The 18,429-nt window shown below is 54.4% G+C and overlaps 1 protein-coding gene across 2 annotated transcripts; it reads left to right on the forward strand.

Annotated features, from left to right (window-relative positions):
- The first annotated feature begins 640 nt into the window (after positions 1-640).
- Positions 641-16,282, forward strand: CNNM3 (cyclin and CBS domain divalent metal cation transport mediator 3). Of its 2 annotated transcripts, XM_012727440.1 has the most exons (9): positions 641-1,932; positions 8,669-8,812; positions 9,089-9,238; positions 9,612-9,781; positions 10,003-10,099; positions 10,494-10,624; positions 11,319-11,457; positions 13,467-13,566; positions 14,109-14,184. In XM_012727440.1, exons 1-8 carry the CDS (start codon positions 699-701, stop codon positions 13,514-13,516), a joined length of 2,115 nt encoding a protein of 704 aa, XP_012582894.1. In that variant the 5' UTR covers positions 641-698; the 3' UTR covers positions 13,517-13,566; positions 14,109-14,184. The 2 variants fall into 2 exon arrangements, with proteins under 2 accessions (XP_012582894.1, XP_004686193.1); XM_004686136.2 differs by lacking the exon at positions 13,467-13,566 and having other exon boundaries at positions 14,109-16,282.
- Positions 16,283-18,429: the final 2,147 nt, after the last annotated feature.

Genomic DNA, 18,429 nt, shown 5'->3' on the forward strand with positions numbered 1-18,429 from the left:
CATCCCTGCCCAGTCACGCTTCACTTTTCTCCTGTAAAATATTAATAGCATGCAGTCGCTGTGAGGCTCCAACGAGGTAGTCATTTCCTGCTTTCAGATTTACCACAGTTCTGGCAAGAAGGCAAGTTCCTTGAAGGCAGACCTAAAGCAGAGTTACGTGCCCAGACCTAAAGCAGAGTTCTCCCAAACCATCTTCAATACTTCAGGTTACTGACACCCCGTCGCCAGCTTATCTTTCGGTCCTCCTTGCCCTTCAAGTCAGGGAGCAAAACATCTTTTTGGATTAGGGGCCATTTCCTAAGACGACGGCACCTCTCCCAGACCGTGAAATTCGGGAGCGCCTGACCCCGCGCCCCGGTCCCGACGCGGGGACTTCAAGGAGCACAGCCTGGCCTGCCGACGCGAGGGGCCGGCCTGCGGGAACGAGACGTCGCAGGCCCGCGCCCTCCCACTGCCGGCCGCCCCGACCTTGGGAGCCCCGGGAGCCCGGCCGAGCCCCGCGGGGTTAAACGCCCCACGCCCCCGGCCCGCCCCGAGATCGCGCCGCCGCTTGTTTACTCCCCGGCGCAGCCTAGTACGACCCTGGGGCCCGCCCTCACCCTCCAACTATTGGCGGAGGAGGCGCCACGGCCGGCGACGATTGGCCCGGGGGAGGCGGAGGGGTAGGCTGCGCGGGAGGCCTAGAGGGGCAGCCGGCGATGGCGGCGGCGGGTCGGCTAAGGTGGTTGCTCGCTGCGCTTTGCCTGGGCAACGCCGCTGGGGAGGCGGCGCCGGGGCCGCGAGTGCTGGGCGTCTGTCTGGAGGAGGACGGAGCTGCGGACTCCGGGTGGGCGCGCGGAGGGGAGGTGCGGGACGCGCAGGCGGAGGCCACCTTCCGCCTGCGCCTCTTCGGCTCCGGCTTCACCAACAGCTCCTGGGCTTGGGTGGCCCCCGAGGGGGCGGGCTGCCCCGAGGGCGGGCCGGCCGCGGCGCCGGAGGAGGTGGCGGCCCCCACGGGCGAGTGGCGCGCGTTACTGCGCTTGCGCGCCGAGGCCGAGCGCCAGGACTCGGCTCTGCTGGCGGTGCTCGTGGAGCCTGGCGGCTCGGCGTCGGAGGAGGCGGTGCCGCCCTGGGCACTAGGCCTGGGGGCCGCGGCGCTGCTGGCTTTGGCGGCGCTGGCGCGGGGCCTGCAGTTGAGCGCGCTGGCGCTGGTGCCGGCCGAGGTGCAGGTGCTGCGCGAGAACGGCTCGGAGGCGGAGCGTGCGACGGCGCGGCGGCTGGAGCCCGCGCGGCGCTGGGCGGGCTGCGCCCTGGGCGCACTGCTGCTGCTGGCCAGCCTGGCGCAGGCGGCGCTGGTGGTGCTGCTCTACCGCGCAGCCGGGCAGCGCACCGTGCCCGCCGTGCTGGGCAGCGCGGGGCTTGTGTTCCTGGTGGGCGAGGTGGTGCCGGCCGCCGTGAGTGGGCGCTGGGCGCTGGCTTTGGCGCCGCGCGCGCTGGTCCTTAGCCGTTTGGCGGTGCTGCTCACCCTGCCCGTGGCGCTGCCGGTGGGGCAGCTGCTGGAGCTGGCGGCTCGGCCGGGTCGGCTGCGCGAGCGCGTGTTGGAGCTTGCGCGCGGCGGCGCCGACCCCTACAGCGATCTCAGCAAGGGCGTGCTGCGCTGCCGGACGGTGGAGGACGTCCTCACGCCTCTCGAGGACTGCTTCATGCTGGACGCCGGCGCAGTGCTGGACTTCGGCGTCTTGGCCAGCATCATGCAGAGCGGCCACACGCGCATCCCTGTGTATGAGGAGGAGCGCTCCAACATCGTGGACATGCTCTATCTCAAGGACTTGGCCTTCGTTGACCCTGAAGACTGCACGCCGCTCAGCACCATCACCCGCTTCTACAACCACCCACTCCACTTCGTTTTCAACGACACCAAGTTGGACGCGGTCCTGGAGGAGTTCAAGCGAGGTAACGGCTTGGAATTAAATTAGGGAGGATACTCGAATGCCAGCGGGTCCTCCACGCCCTCCAGAAAAGGGTGGGGACTTACCGAAGCCTCGAGGGAGGAGAGGGTCCCACAAGGGCAGTGAGACCTCAAGGTGTCTGTGAAAGATGATGGCTTTGAAGCTGTGAATGAACTGTGTTCCGAAGGTGACAAGAGTGCTATAAACAGCAGCCCCACGTTTCCGGGTAGCCCCCTAATTTGAGCCCACTTGAGTAATTCCTGGTCCTGTTTGGCAGCCCTGGCCTTGTGGCAGGCCCAAACTGTTGGATGGAAACTAAAAGAACACGAAGTCTCCAGACACCTGGATGCCACTTACCTGCACACATACTGTCACGTTGGCTGGCCCTGTGACGTATGCGGGCATTTTTTTTTTTTTTAAAGATCACTGAAGACAGCCGCTGCACCCCTTAAAACGGAAAAGGGGTATGATTTGTAAACAACTTCTCTGCAGACTTCCACTTTGATTTCACCAAAGGCACCTTGTTGGATGCCGATGGGTCTCCCTTTGTTTCTTTTTAATTTTCCCTTTTCTGACTATGAATAGAGTCGCCCAGGGTCTCCCTTAACTCCACATTTTCACCCTCTCCTTTGACCTTGGTGTAGGAAAAACAGACCCTCAAAGTGTGATGGTGTGGGTTCTTCTGCCTTCCTCTCCATTGTGAGGTATGGGTGCGCTCCCCAGAGCTGGACTCCTTGGCTACCAGCCGTGCTTCTCACCCCTGAATCCCTGGAGGATGGGCCGGGGACGCCCAGGACTCTGGCTGGACTTGACCCTACAGGCTCATCATGTGACACTGAGAAATGAGCGATCCCTTCTGAACTTTGTTGCAGTGGTCACATCTGCTGGTCCCAGGCCCTCATGGGAGGCCCTTTGTGAGCCTCTGTACTGTCGGGGGAAGGCAAGTCTCGCACTGCCGGCTGGCCCCTGTCTTAGCACTGCTGTATGCTAGCCACCAGTAGGCGCTCTCGTGCTGCATCTCTAATCCTTGAGAGAGGTGTTGCACCACTGGGCTATAACTACTGCTGGACACTAAGTGAGAGGGTTGTTTTTTTTTTTTAAAAAAGATTTATTTATTTGTGCATACAGAACTGGAGTACAGGCCAGAGGCTCAGGGTGGCGAGAGACTTCACCAGAGACAGGGTGGGGAGCAGAACAGGCAGATCTACGAAGTACACTGCTGAGGGGAGCAGCGGGCGGGTCAGGAGAGGTCTGCCACGCCATGTGGTCACCTCCGGGGCAGGCGGGGATCGAACTCATGCGGAAGTGGCTTTAGATTCTCAGTGCTGTGCTTTAACCCGCTGCGCCACCAGGGAGGGCCCGGTTGGTGTTTTGTTTGTTTTTTTTTTAAGTAAATTTTCCTTTTTAAAGATTTTATTTATTTTTGCAAGTAAGAATTGGTGAGCAGGCCAGAGGTGCAGGGTGTGTGAGAGAGCAGATTCACCAGAGAAGAGTGGGGGGCAGAACAGGTAGATCTACTGAAAACCATTGCTGAGGGGGGCAGCGGGCAAGACAGAAGAGGTCTGCTGCTTGCACTGTGTGGGTCAGCTCCCAGGATGGGGTTGGAACCCAGGCCATCTCGGTGATAGCACTGAGACTCAACCCCTAGGCCACCAGGGAGGCCTTACATGGGAGATTTTGAGGCTGGCTCTGACTGCAGTGTTAGACTCTTGGTTGCTCTTAGCTGTGTGCTCAGGAAGTGATCTTGCAGCCCTTCACTGCGAAGAGAGCCCAGATAGAGCTCCGTCTGGACCACTGTCTCTGTTACAGTGATGGTTTTGGTGGCCCACAGTGCTCGCGGAAGGTTCCTGCCACCTCCTAGCTTGTGACCCTCCTAGCTTGTGACCCAGAGAAGGCTGCACATGGTTACCCGTGATTGTGAGCAGAACATGACGGCATCTTACTGGGTTTCGAAGGTCACTGATCAGTGTGATGAGACCAGTGGTTAGGGGAGTCAAGGGGAGACATGAGGGCAGCCTGAACAGGGATATGCAGGGACCCGGAGAGGGTATCCTAGGGGGCATTTGGAGGGGGAATGGGAGGAATCTGTGGGTTTGGCAGGACAGAGGAACAAGAGGGATGAGTGAGGAAGAGGTCTGGATTTCTGACTGGGCCGTGGTGCCCTTCTCCTAAGGCAGAGTACGAATAGGGAAAAGTCAGGGCGGACGGGGGCGGGGAGGGCTGGCAGGTGAGTTTCTTTTGCACTTTAGAGTCTGTAATGGCCCGAAAGGTAGACCCCTAAGAGCAGTTGATGTGAAATGCAAGTGAAACACCTGAACAGGAGGTAGAGATCTGGATGTCAGTGGCCACTTCTGTGGGCTGGAGCAGAAAGCTTAACCCTCCGGGGCTCAGGCTTGTAAGGGGCAGAGGGCAGTGTGCGGGACTCCAAAGGAGAGAGGCCGCAGAGGAGGAGAGCGGTCAGCAGAGGCGGCCAGACTGCCCTGGACTCTTGTGAGAGAAGCTTTGATCCCATGGCTTGGGGTGATCGGGGAGTGAATGGGGTGTGAAGAGCAACTGGCCTTCTGTGAACTGTAGTTGCAAAGCCAAATCCAGAGGGCAGTGGGTAGGAGAGGGTGGGCGGGGCGGCTGCCCTGTGCTCTTTGGCTTGAAGATGGTGAGTGGAGGGGGTTTAGGTCTCAGTGCTCGCCGGAAGGCTGCGCACAGGTTGCTCCTGTTTGGGGTGGCGGCCGTGGAGCCACCCTGGAGAGTCGAGCAGCTTTCAGGCAGCAGCTCCCTGCGGACAGCATGCTGAAAACCTCTGGACTGTGGTGTGTGGTGGGGGGTTTGTAGTCTGGAGGGTGAGTGGGCAGCTCCTCACTCTTCTTGGCTTCCTCACTCCTGTGATGAGTGGGGACCATTCTCAGGGCAAAATGGCGATGTCTTTCCTGCGATATCCTGAGCGTTCTCTGCTTTTCTTCGGCAGTGCAGTCCTTTGGCAGATACCTTCATTTGTCCTCGCTGAAGTCCTTTCGGGCCTCACCCTCTTCCCCCTCTGCTAGGAGCGTAGGGCAGGTGAGGTTTTAGACACCACTTCCCTTTCCTTCTCTCCACTTGCTTGTGTGCATGAGAGGGGGGAGCCCTTGGGCTTGGAGCTGGAATCTCTGACATCTTAGCAGCAAGCTGTTCCTGTTTCTCCTTCAGAGTTCTGGAACTTTATAATCTCTCCATGTAGTGTGTAGGCTCAAGAAGACTTACTGATTTTGTGCTGGTGTGCCAGAAAGAGACACTGTTCAAGGACATTGAACCAGAGGGAGGATTAGGGTGGGAGAGAGCACTTCAGTCGCTGCTGGTTTTGTTGCCCGAATCCAAAGGATGGCTGCAGCTCAGCTGAGTGAGGCCCGTGCAGTAGCTGTGAGAGGGGTTCACATGGCACTTTCCTTTCAGGACATACTCTGACCTCAAAAGCAAGGCAGGGGAACTTAAACTCCAGCTGTATTACTAGGCTCAACCTAAAAACTAGGCATCGTGGAAGTCATTTATTAGCCCTGTGAGTACCCCCTGGAATTTAAACTGTGGTGTGTTTGCAGAGCTTCCTGGTTGATCTGCACCCTGCCTGTGACTGTAGAGCTTGCTCTGGGCCTGTCTTGGGGGCTGTGTAGGGCCTCAAGTCAGCCAGCCAGGGACATCCATATTTTGAGAATATTCTCTTTTTTTTTTTTTTAAAGATGTATTTGTTTATGTATACAGAACTGGGGTGCAGGCCAGAGGTGCAGGGGCAGTGAGAGGATTCACCAGAGACAGTGGAGAGCAGAACAGCAGATTGGCGACGAAGTACACTGCTGAGGGGAGCAACGGGCGAGACAGGAGAGGTCTGCCGCGCCATGTGGTCCAACTCTAGTGCCGGGGATGGAACTCGCACTGAAGTGGCAGCGGCCAGCTTGCAGTGCTGCGTTCTAATCCGTTGCGCCACCAGGGAGGGCCATTTTGAGAATATTCTAACCTATCAGATAAAAATAGCCATTAGTCCCTGATGGCACACGGATGACTCAGTGATGGGAAACCCACGGGGATTACAATTGAGATGGGGAAAAAAATGTACAAAATGATGTAAAAATAAACTATTATTAAAAAAAAAAAAGAAAAGAAAATAGCCATTAGTCCCTCCAGCTGCCCTTTCTCTGTGTACCCCAACCACTTTATCATCTTGCTTTCTGGACCCCTCAAACAGTTGTCTTGACATGAAATCACACGGCCACTGCTTTAGTCGGTTTTCCAAGGACTCTGCTTTGTTGGGTTCATGATTAAGCCATCCCAGAGTGGCAGATCACTGAGAAACTTGTGCCTATTTTGAGAGCAGGTGAAACATGAATCCATGCTGATAGGTAGCCTGTCCGAGACTGACTTCCTAGAAGATGGGCGCTGACATGGGTCCTCTCCGCTCTCAGACAGCCGTCGGAACCTGGGCTTTGGTTCCTGACATACAAAAGACTGCTGACCTAAATATGTATGTTCAGCCCTTGGCCTTCCTGCTGTGACCTGACAGTTACGGATTGTGTGACAGGGTGTGTGATCCATGTAGAAATGACACCTGCCTGCTAGGTGCCAGGTGAGCTGCAAACACTGAGGAGTAGAGGCGTCTGGAAATGCTGCCTTCCTCATTTGGTGCTTCTGTCTCAGCAGCATGAACAGTTCTCCAGGGGCCCCTGACCTTTTCCTTCTGGAAACCGGGACACAGTGTGGTTATTTCCACTTTTAGTTTTGTCCAAGGCACTATACTCCTTTTGTAGATGGGCCCTTGTACTGAAGAGAGGAAGCTCCTTGGCACTGGGGAAGTCACCCAGAGGACAAGGGTCTCGTGAGGTCCAGCTGCCCGTCTCAGTGGCAGTCACCTGAGCATGGCGGTGTAAGAGGATGCACTCCAGCGTCAGCTGCTCAGCTGGTTGTTGGACCTCTCTTGGTCTCAGTTGCTGTGAACTCTAACCTTGGAATAACACACCCATGAGTGCCCTGAGCCTGAATTTAGACTGGAGTGCCTCAGAGTGGTTGGAGGATACAGTACGTTAATGCATCAAGTGCTTAGATGCACGTGTTTTTTGCACTTGAACATGTCTGCAGTCAGAATGTGGTTTCATAACTGATGTCATCTTAGATTGGCTAAAATAACAGTAAACCATATTTTACTCTTTCAGCCTTATTCCATTTTTGTCTGGTTAGTGGTCTAGTAATTATAATAATAGTAGTAACTTTTGCTTGATTCTTGACAGTTTCATTTATCCAACTTTGGAGCTGAGATCTTCCTGCACCTGACTTCGATACTGACAGCGAAGCAAGATATGCTGAGTAGGACTTGAGAGTGTATTTCTAGACTCATTTAAAATTTTTTTTAAAGATTTATTTATTTGTGCATACAGAACTGAGGTGCAGGCCAGAGGTGCAGGGGCGGTGAGAGGATTCACCAGAGACAGTGTGGAGCAGAACAGGCCAATCAATGAAGTACACTGCTGAGGGGAGCAGCGGACGGGTCAGGAGAGGTCTGCCACGCCATGTGGTCACCTCCGGGGCGGGGATTGAACTGGCACTGAAGCGGCTGTGGCCCCACCAGGGAAGGTCCTCTAGACTCATTTTATACATTGCAGTTAAACTCAGGGGATGGTTTAGACAAAGAAGCTAATTTTTGCTCTACCAAAAGATTCTCGAAGCAAGTGTCCCCTGTATGTGCAGATCCAGGCCAGCTTTTACCCCAGCAGTAGGGGTGGCTGGGATGAGTTAGTTCACTGTGGGTGTCCTAGACCTGCCCACCCTAGCCCAGTAGCCACCACCCACCTGTGTCTTTTGAGCTCATGAAAGGTAGCTAGTCTGAATTGAGATGTGCTAATCTGAAGTGTGAGTGCCAGGCACGCAAATTTCAAAGACTCAGTACCCAAATAATAAATTGTTACTAATTATTAAGTTATTAATATTTTTATATTGACTGTATGTTGAAGTGATATTTTAGTTATGCTGCATTGGTTATGTGGGTATTAATTTCACCTGTGTCTATGTCACCTTGGCTACAGACATTTCAAATTACGTGCATGGCATTCTGTTTCCTTTAGATTGGTTATAAAAGTTTAGAGATGAAAAGCACTTACTGAAGCAGAATAAATGCTTGCAGTTGCCCCAGCAGTCAGAGCTGGGCCTTTTCCAGATGTACAGTTCCTCACTAAGCAGATAAGCAAAACACATGGGAAGCTAACATTAGAGACAGGAGGAAAGTGAAGAGCTCAGCCTGCGGCTCTCCTGCACAGTTTGGGTTCTGACTGGCAGTTGCCATTGGCCTTCAGTCTCTCGTGGCTTCTGGAACATAAAGGGGACCTTGCAGACCTGGGAAGACCTAGCTGAGAGTCGATCGGGTTTAGGCTGTCCGAGGGGCCTGTTCTGGAGTTGATGTCCTGGTGTCTGGAGTCCGCTGCTCTCAGCACGTGTTCTAGTCTGGCCTGCAGACAACGCTGTCTGGGCCTTGTTTACCCTGTGGGGTTGCACAGACTCTAGCGCTCCCTGCCCGGGGGCTTGTGTGGGTGAAGTGGGCGCTGAGATGTATGCTCCATGTGTGTTCCAGTGAGGCTGGTCTTCGGGTGCATGTTGACAGTCTCAGCTAGTGCCTGGCACCTTGTGGGAACACGAGCATCACCTTCTGTCTTACTGGGGGGCTGGTACGAGACAGGACTGGGAAAACATGGGAGACCCCTGCGAGCTGTGACATGAGCACCTTCTCTCCCCAGGGAAGTCGCACCTGGCCATCGTGCAGAAGGTGAACAATGAGGGCGAAGGGGACCCCTTCTACGAGGTGCTGGGCCTGGTCACCCTGGAGGACGTCATCGAGGAGATCATCAAGTCCGAGATCCTGGACGAGTCTGAAGACTACCGTGAGTTTAGGACATGGTGTTTCTCCTTGGCCGCTCTTTCACCTTCCTGAGATGTCTGTGTCAGAGGGTGGTGGGCTCTCTGGTTGGCACTGTCCCCAGAAGACCCTGTCCGCCTTGCCCAGTACTGGCCCCTGGCCAGAGGGCTCACACCGCCGCCTGTCCCTGGAGCTCTGGTGCTGTGCCCCAGCCCTTGGGAGCAAGGAGCAGGCGGCATGCCCCTCGGTTGGTGGCGTGGAAGGGGTTCTGGTGCCCAAGCCGGCCTTCTTCCTGTCCTAGGAGACACCGTGGTGAGGAAGAAGCCTGCTTCCCTGAGCACCCCTCTCAGACGGAAGGAGGAGTTCTCCTTGTTCAAGGTGTCTGACGACGACTACAAAGTGAAAATCTCGCCTCAGCTGCTCTTGGCCACTCAGCGCTTCCTTTCCCGAGGTGAGGGCGAGGGTGGACCTGGCCCCGCGTTCATGCTCACCTCCTGTGGGTGGGGAGCCTGAAAGGACAGGTGCCACTGTCCCCTGTTCCGAGTAAGCAGGGAAGTGGCTGGGAGAACCCTGGGCTGCCCTCTGCAGGTCTGTCAGCATCTCAGGTCGCCTGAGAGGCGACTCCTCCCCACCAGGTGACCAAGGGCCAGGGCCAGGGCACCTCAGCTGGGCGGGTGTATGTGCCGGTGCAGCCTCTTGCCTTGGGGCGGGGACTCAGCTCAGCACCGGCCACAGAAAGCCCGGGCGGCAGCAGGAGCCGGGTGTGGTCGTGCAGGCCTCTCTGGGCCCAGTGGACACCGTCCCTTTTTTGCACCCCGGGACAGAGGTGGATGCATTCAGCCCCCTGCGAATCTCTGAGAAGGTCCTGCTGCACCTGCTGAAGCATCCCAGCGTCAACCAGGAAGTGAGGTTTGACGAGAGCAACCGCCTGGCTGCCCACCATTACCTGTACCAGCGCAGCCGGCCGGTGGACTATTTCATTCTCATCCTGCAGGTAACTGGGAGCCTAGGCTGGGGCCTTCCAGTTGCTCAGAAAAAAGTAGGGGAGGGTCTGAGCAGAGGGGAGGAACATCTGGAGGATCATTCAGATACACACTCCCTGAATAATTGGGGTTGGTGCTTTCTCCTTGTGCTCTCTTCTGGCAGGAAAGATAATCTGTCCACATCTGTGTCTCTCCTGCCCCTCCCACCTCCCCCTTTCCCTACACCTCCCAGGGCAGGGTTGAGGTGGAGATCGGGAAAGAGGGCCTGAAGTTCGAGAACGGGGCCTTCACCTACTATGGAGTGTCTGCCCTGACGGCACCGTCCTCGGGTAAGCTGAGCTGCTCCCGAGCAGAAGGCGGGGCCGGCTGCTGGGCTGGCAGAGCCTGGCTGAGGTGCCCGAGTGCCTGGGCTCTAGCCTGCCCTTCGCCGAGCCCGTACCCCCTGCAAGGTGGTCTGCTTTGGGCCTTGCTGCTTCTCGCCTCTAGAGGGGAGGGGCAGCGTTTCTTCAAGGCGTCCCTCTGCTGCCCACTCCCATCCCCAGGGCCCCTTTCCCAGGGGGAAGTGTGCGTGGTCTTCTTTTCACAGCTGTGGCCATGTTCCTTCTCCAGGGTGATTTATGGGGTGGATCTTAGCGGCTACGAGGTGGTGTGCGTGGCGGCAGTGGGTGAGGGCTGCCCGGCTGCCAGCATGGCTTCCCTGTCACTGATCGTTCCTGTCCATAGTTCACCAGTCCCCAGTGTCCTCGCTGCAGTCTCTCCGCCAGGAGCAGCCCGAGCCCGTCGACGGCACCCGCGTGTCCTCATACTGTCCTGACTACACTGTGAGAGCCCTCTCGGACCTGCAGTTCATTAAGGTGACCGCATTGCTTACCGCTCCTGGCATTTTTTTTTTTTTTAAGAGTTATCTTATTTATGCATACAAGAAAAGCTGGGGTGTGGAGGGTCAGAGGGCATGAGAAATTCACCAGACACAGAGTGGGGAGCAGAACAGGCAGGTCCACTGAAATACACTGTTGAGGGGAGCAGCGGGTGGGTCAGGAGAGGCCTGCAGCGCCATGTGGGTCAGCTCCCTGGCTGGGGATTGAACTCGTGCTGCAGTGGCTGCGGACAGCTTTATAGTACTGAGACAGATGCCCTTGTGCCACCAGGGAGGTCCTCACTCCTGCCATTTAATCAGCTTTATGTCCCCAAGGACTAGACCAGCTGGTCACAAATTTCTGTGGATTGAGAGTAAATTCTTACCAGTTCTGAGTCTTCCCAGGACAAATCCTTATACTTGCCCTGAAGGATGGGTGGCCTCGGTTCCCTGGTCACTGGTGGCCTGGCCCCCCTCCGGGCCTGCGCACAAGTTTCCTCTCAAGGTCTCGAGCACACACTCCTTGACTGCTCTTCCATGTCCTGAACTAGCTCTGAGTTCTTCCTCTCTTTCCCTGCCATGTGCGACTCTCCCAGTTGGTCCAGGAACTTGTGGGTAAGAGGGGCAGTGTGACCTCACCTCCTCCACTTAGCTGCCCTGTTGCACCTGCCGCCCAACGCTCTGTCCTGCAGGTCTCGCGGCTGCAGTACCTCAATGCACTCCTGGCTACACGGGCCCAGAACCTGCCACAGTCCCCTGACAGCTCGGACCTCCAGGTCATCCCAGGCAGCCAGGTCAGGCTCCTCGGTGACAAGATGGCAGACGCAGCAGGTGAGCCCCGAGTGGTCGCGTCCACGCATGGGTCCCCCCAGAGGGCATGTGCGCCCGGTCGGTCCGTGCTACCCACATGGGTGTACTCTGCCCTGCGTTCCTCTTTTCTCCCATCGCTCCCTTTCTCCTTTCCTGCTGGTTGCTAGTAGGCCAACTGATACTGAGTTGCAGAGCTGTTGGCACTCAAAGTAGGGAAATGAAGTCAACATTTTTTTCTCCAGGGCCTGCTAGGGTGGGAAGATGATCAAGTACACACATTCTGTTAGCGACTTGGGACGGGTCAGTGGGAAGTGAAGCTTTGGGTCACCAGTGGGCCCCACAAAGAAGGCAGACAGCTACTGATAGCCCCCCAGAAACAGAAAGGCCCCCGCTGAGACATTTGGGCAGATCAGGGTGATACTGAGGCATGCCCTTTGCATCCGGGGCGCCCGACGAGCAGGACAGTGATGGTGGAAGGAACAGGGGTCAGAGATAGTTCAGGGCACACTCTGGAGGAGCTGCAGCCTGCAGGGAGACGGGGAGGCGCTCCCCTCGCAGGGCGTGGGTGCTCGGTCAACTGTGCCGAGCACTTTCCTCGACTTAGCTCACCTAAGAAGACTTACTGGTTGAGAAGTGCTAGTTGCTGTGCCCATTTTGCAGACGAGCAGTTGGAGGCAGAGAGCATTCTTCTGAGGCCTGTGTGCGCCCTTGGCCTGAGGGCCCTGGTGGTGGCCCTTCCACCCCCCGAGAATGCAGACATGTTTCCATGACAGACGTGTACTTTCTGGGAGGTGCTGTGCAGGTGCAGGCGACCCGCATCCTGGCCCGGGCCTCCTGGCGGCTCTGTCCCCGGGGGAGGGAGCCGCAGCGGTGCCGGGCCGGGCCTGGGTCACGGCCCTGTCCGGGTGTGTGTGCACTGCCCCGAAGCTGCTCTGCCTTTGCGGGCCAATGACGTCTCCCACTGTGACGGTACTTTATTTTGTGAGGCACCCCTGGTACAGAGGGGCACCCCATCACATCAAGAGTGGGGTCTCGAAAGCCCAGCTGTTTTGATTTTTTTCCGAAACCTGTGCCTTTGGTTTTGGTTTTTCTCACACATGAGCGTCCTCTGGCTTCATCTGCTCTTGCTTGGCACCTCTTGTATCCAGGGACACTGAACTCTATTGACAAGAATGATGGCGCCCCCTGTGGCATCCTTGGCTTCGCCACTTGCGGGCCGGGCCGGTAGGGGCTACTTTGAGGGCTGCCGTGGCCATGGGCTTCTCCACAGCTGATCACCAGCCCTGGGGGATGTGCAGGCCCAGGGCAGCTCGGATGTTGGTTATTTTTCCCTAAGTGAAGCGTGGCGCTCGTCTCCCATAGGCGCTCCTGCTGTCTCTGCCTCCGTTCTTGGGTCTTGCTGTAGTTTATCTCTGTAGCCCGGCACTTCCCTGCCCAGGGGAACCTGTGCTGCCCCCCACACACAGATGGGTGCCCAGGGTCACTGCTCTCGTAGTGCAGGTCAGAGCCGTGCCCTGGTGACTTTGGCCCTAGGTTCCCTGGCGGAGAAGTTGCTTTATTGAAATGCCTGGAAGGTGTAGTAATCTTTAACTTCCTACAGCAGGGCTCGACAGACTGGCCCAAGAGCAAATCTGGCCAGCTGCCTGCCCTTGTAAACTAAATTTTATTGGTCCCTGACATTTGCTGGCAAATTGTTCTGACTGCTTTTGCGCTGCCACAGCAGAGTGTAGTGGCCACAGGGACCCGTGGCCCTGTCCAGAAACAGTTGCGACCCCTGGCCTGCCTTTCAGATTCAGGAAAACTCCGCGTTGCTCATTCACAGAACTGGCTTTCCAAGGGAAGGCCTCCCCGAGGGCTGGGCCTCTCGAACGCCTCTTGTACTAAGCGGCGGGGCATGGGGAAGGGCCGTCCGCCTTGACCTTCCTTGCCCTGCGACGTCCGGCTGTGACGCTGCCCGAGCAGGGCAGCCTGGCCATTCTAGCTCAACAGCTTGTCTCCTCTGTCTCTCTCTCTCTCTCTCTGCTCTCTAGCCTTCCCAGTAGACCTTTCCCTCTTTGGCACATTTGGAAACTGCAGTTGATAAATGACTGTGAACTAGTGAGCATTTTTTATTTTAAGAAAACACCTAAGGTAAATATCTTCCCTTTCACTTTCCCTGTGCTTTCCTTCCCCAGAGGGTTAGTTACTGGGAGGAGCACTGCAGGCTGCTCCCCCCAGACTGGAGGGAAGCATTTCTCCACAGGGGTGAGTGGGTGCCTCCTGTCCTGTCCTGCCACCTTTCATCCTGGAAGACAGGAGGCGTCGGAAACCCCTGCACCGCCTTGAAAGCTAGAGCCGCAGGCCTTTGAGCACAGGCGCTTTACGGTCTGGTGCAGGTTCCCTGAGCCCAACTTTATGACTTGGACCTCCCGTGGGCAGAAGCCCACAGCCCCTGCGCCCCCAGCCTCGGGTGAGGCCTGCCCTCTCAGGGCTCGTCTCCTGCGAGGCAGAGGTCGGCTGCCCGCGTGCCCAGCTGGCCGCCCTAGTTCTGCCCTGATTCCTCTCCCGGTGTCCTGAGGCGTCTCTGGCTTCCCTGCCGCTCCTGTCCTGAGGGAGGATCTTAGCTCTGGGTGTTGCTAGGACCTGCTCCCTCCACTGGCTGATGTTGGTTCTTCTTCCCTTCTCTCCTCTAGGGCCCAACCACAGCAGACCTGGTCTCCCAACAGAGGAGAGCCCTGGGCGGAACCCAGGAGTTTAACTGCTTGCCAGGCAGCCCCAGGTCTGGGGAATGGACAAGCGCGTGGGGAACTGGAGAATGCCGAGGAGTAACTTGCTGCCAGCCTGCCCCCACCCCTTCCAGGCCACGTTTTAGATGGCCCTAACGGCGTAGGTGCTGGGCGGCCCTCAGGCCCGGGCATCGGCGCCAGGAGCCTTCCGCGGACCCTGTCCTCCTTTAGGATGGGGCCCGGCCAAGGCGTAGCACCCAGGTCTGCTTCTGGAAGGAGTGAAAGGAGTGCCCCTTCCCCTCCGGCCCCCAGGGCACCGCCTTCTCCCCGTGACAGCGCAGAGCATCTATACCTCTTCTGGCCAAGCCATGAGGCGGGTGCACGGTGACAGCCTTCACGGGGCTGTCCTGCTCCCGCTTTGCTTATAATTTGCCAACCTGCTGCTGCTGGCAGCACTTTTTGAACAACCAAGAGCACTCGTTTGGGGATTCAGGTCCATTGCCTTGACCATGGTGAACTCTTTGGGGTCCCTTATGATAATGTGTCTCAAAGCACACCCCAGCCAACTTCATGTGCCAAACCTAGAAGCCTAAGTACCCGTGAGTCGCCCGCTAGCCCCTCCTGTGGAGGTTGCTTTTCAGACCCTTGTGGAGCGCGAGTGAGCAAGCGAGCCCCCCGGGCCTGAGGAGGCCTGCTCTTTCTGCTTCTCTGCTTGTCTTGCTTAGCTGCCACTAACAGTGTTGTCATTTTGTGTGTGTGTTCCAAGAGGACTCACGCATGGGAGGAAGGGATCTTTGCTGCACCTTTTCTTCCTCGTCAAACCTAGGGAGAGTGGCCAGCCAGTAGCTGTATTCTGTTACTCCTCAGCAGGCCTCACGGAGGGGCCATGTGGCTGTGATGTGCGTGGAGATGGGCGGAAAGGGAGCCAGTAGATCCCCATCACCTTTCAGAAAAAGGACGTGAGAGCAGACCTATCCCACTTCTGAAAGATTTCAAGCTTTTTGCTTTGTTCATGTTCCTAGCAGTGGGGTTTCAGAGAAGTGGGGACCAGAGGCACTTGCCTTTTTCTTCTGGTTTACCTGTGTCACCTTCCACACTTCAGCCGTGTGGAAACCTGGACATCACAGGGACCTAGGAGCAGAGCTTGGGCAGGGCAGGAGGAAGATTTCTGGGCCTTTCTCCGAGGATTTGGGGTTATACTCTGGGACTAGTGGGAATAAAGGTCTAAGAACCATGATCTGCTCCTTAGAAGTTGTTCTCAAGGAATTCACTGCCAAGAACCCGGGTGGAGACATGTTAAAAATCATCTCTTTCTGGACAGTGGGTCTCCACTTCGGCTGCACATTGGAATCACCTGGCAAATTAAAATATTGATCCGTCCCCCTTCTGTTCTGATTCAGTCAGTCTGAACATCAGGATTTTATGCTCTTAATGACTTTACTTTCTCAATAGAGTTTCACATCCCCTCCACTCAGCTTCTGTTAATGTCCACATCTTAGAACCGTAGCAATCTGTCAAAACTGAAAATTGAGCCAAACTAATCACTAAATTACAGACTATTTCATTTTACCAGTTTTTCAATGTCCTTTTCTGTTGCAGGGTCCAAGCCAGCGTACCAAGTTCCGTTTAGAGTTACTACTGTTGTTTTTCTTTAATTTTCGTTAAATAGATTCATAGGAAGTTGCAGAGGTCATGCTCCCCTGCCCCCTCCGCCTAGTTTTTCTCTGATTACATCTTGCGTAGCTGCAATACAGTATCAAGACCAGGAACCCAACACGGCTGTGCTGTGGTGTGTGGTTCATGTCATCTCAGAGCTATCCACTTACCGCACACACACCCCTCCCCCCCGCCCCAGAGTCTCACACACACACCCCCCCCCCCCGCCACCAGCCCTCATCCTTAGCAACCGCTCATCAGCTCATCATCTCTACGACTTGTCATTTCTAGGAGGTTGTGTAAGTGGGATGTGTGGTATGTAGCCATTTGGGATTGGCTTTGTGCAGTCAGCATCGTACCCTGGAGGCGTGTCCAGCCTGCTACTCAGCGGCTGGTTCGTGATGCCTGTGGCATACTCAGTCTCATCTAAGGACGACTAGGTGTTGCCAGTTTTGGCTCTTCCAAATAAAGCTGCTATGAACATTCCTTGGATTTTTGTGTACACTTTGGTTTCCTTTTCTTTGAAATACATGTCCAGGGGTGCGGTTACTAGGTCGTGGGATGGCAGGGTGTGCGGACGGCCAGACTTCAGAGGGCCGCGGCCACCAGCGTGCCAGAGTGCCCCAGGTGCTCTGAATCCTGCCCGCACTCTCTTTTCTATCATGGCTATTTCTGGGAAGCGTGTAGCGACACCGTGTGGTTTCCACTTGCATCTCTGTAGTGACCAGTGTGTCTTGTCCACAGGCTTATTTCACTTCATGTCTGTTCATGTCTTCTACCCTTTTCCTAATTTTTTTTAGACCTGTAAAGATTTGAGAGTTCTTTAGATATTCTAAGTATTAGGCCTTTGTCAGGCTTTTGATTTACAGATATTTTCTCCCAGTATGTAACTTAGTTTTTTCATCCCCTTAACCAGATTTTTCTCTTAATTGAGTCAACATTAGTTCACAGCATTGTGATTTAGAGGTACAAGGTCTCCCCCTTTAGATATTGTTACCACACCACACCCACCACCCAAGTATCTGTAGTCCATTGTACTTTCTCCCTTTTTTAAAAAAAGTTAGATTTATTGAGGTAATTAATGTTGGTTTATATCACAGAGTCTTAGGGGTACCGGTTTACGTCTCTACAATATGATGTTTCACCACACCCACCATTAGATTCCTCTAACCATCCGACCTCCCTGTCCCCTTTGCTCCCAGTTCCCCCCTTCTGCGTCTGATAATCTGAGGCTCTTCCCCTTCTGTTTTCGCCCCTCCACGGCTCCCTCCTGGGTGCCTCAGATCTATGATCAACTTTCAAATTTGTCTGACCTTTTTATTGGTTTGTCAAACCACATTTAAGTGAAACTGTCCAGAATTTATCTTTTCTTTATTTCACTTAGTATAATCCCTTTCAGCTCCATCCATGTTGGTTCAGATTACATGAGTTTATCTTTGTTGATCACTCAGAAGTCTTCAATTATGAATTTATACCATATCTTTTTGATCCGTTCATCTGGATTGTTTCCATACCTGAGCTATTGTAAATAGTGCTGCAATAACATGGGAGTGCAATTTTTTCTTTCATATTAGTGTTTTTGTATACTTTGGGCAGATGCCTAGGAGTGGAATTGCTAGGTTTTATGGCAGATCCATTTTTAGAGTTTTACGGAACTTCCATACAACTTTCCATAGTGGCTGAACTAGTCTTCATTCCACTAGCACTGTAAGAGGGCTCCTTTTTCCTAAATCCTTGCCAGCATTTGTTTTTGTTTTTAGTATGGGCCATTCTCACCAGATGTGAGGTGGTATCTCATTGTGGTTTTGATCTGCATTTCTCTGATGATACTTGATGGTGGACATTTTTTCATGTCTGTTCCTCACCACTTCTAACAGGATCTTTTAAGAGCAAAGTTTTTCTTTTAGATCAAGTCCATTCTACTGATTTTTCTTTTTACGAATGAGGCTTTTTGTGTGTCATGTCTCAAAAATTTTGCCCTAGTTGTAGATCCCCCAAAGTGTTTTATTCTAAATATTTTATATTTTCATATTTTAGATTTAAGCCTGTGATCCAGTTTGAGTTAATTTTTATATAAGACATAAGGTTAAGGTCAAGGTTTTGTTTTGTTTGCCTATAGATGTCTATTCTTAAAGCATCATTTGTTGAAAATACTGGCTTTCTTGTCAAAAATTAGTTGGACATATTTGTATCTATTTCTGGATTATTCTGTCACTACTACATTGTTTTGATTACTGTAGTAATGTAAGTCTTGAATTTGATAGACTGATTCCTCAGTTTTTTTTTAAGAGATTATTATACATACAAGAGCTGGGCTATAGGCCAAGAGTGCAGGGGGCTGGGAGGTGGGGGGAAGTGAGAGGATTCACCAAGACAGAGCAGGAAGCAGAACAGGCAGCTCTACTGAAATGACACAATGACACTATTGAGGGGAGCAGTGGCTGAGACAGGAGAGGTCTGCTGCACAACGTGGATTACCTCCCTGGCCAGGCCTCAAACTCATGCTGCAGTGGCTACTGATAGCTTCATAGGCTTAACCCCTTACAACACCAGGAGGACCCTGATTCCTTAGCTACTCAAAATTGTTTTAGGTATAAATTTTTAAATTATCTACATATACAAATCTTGCCGG

The sequence above is a fragment of the Condylura cristata genome, unplaced genomic scaffold (genome assembly GCF_000260355.1).
Source record: "Condylura cristata isolate star-nosed mole 26May11 unplaced genomic scaffold, ConCri1.0 scaffold00020, whole genome shotgun sequence".
NCBI lineage: Eukaryota > Metazoa > Chordata > Mammalia > Eulipotyphla > Talpidae > Condylura > Condylura cristata.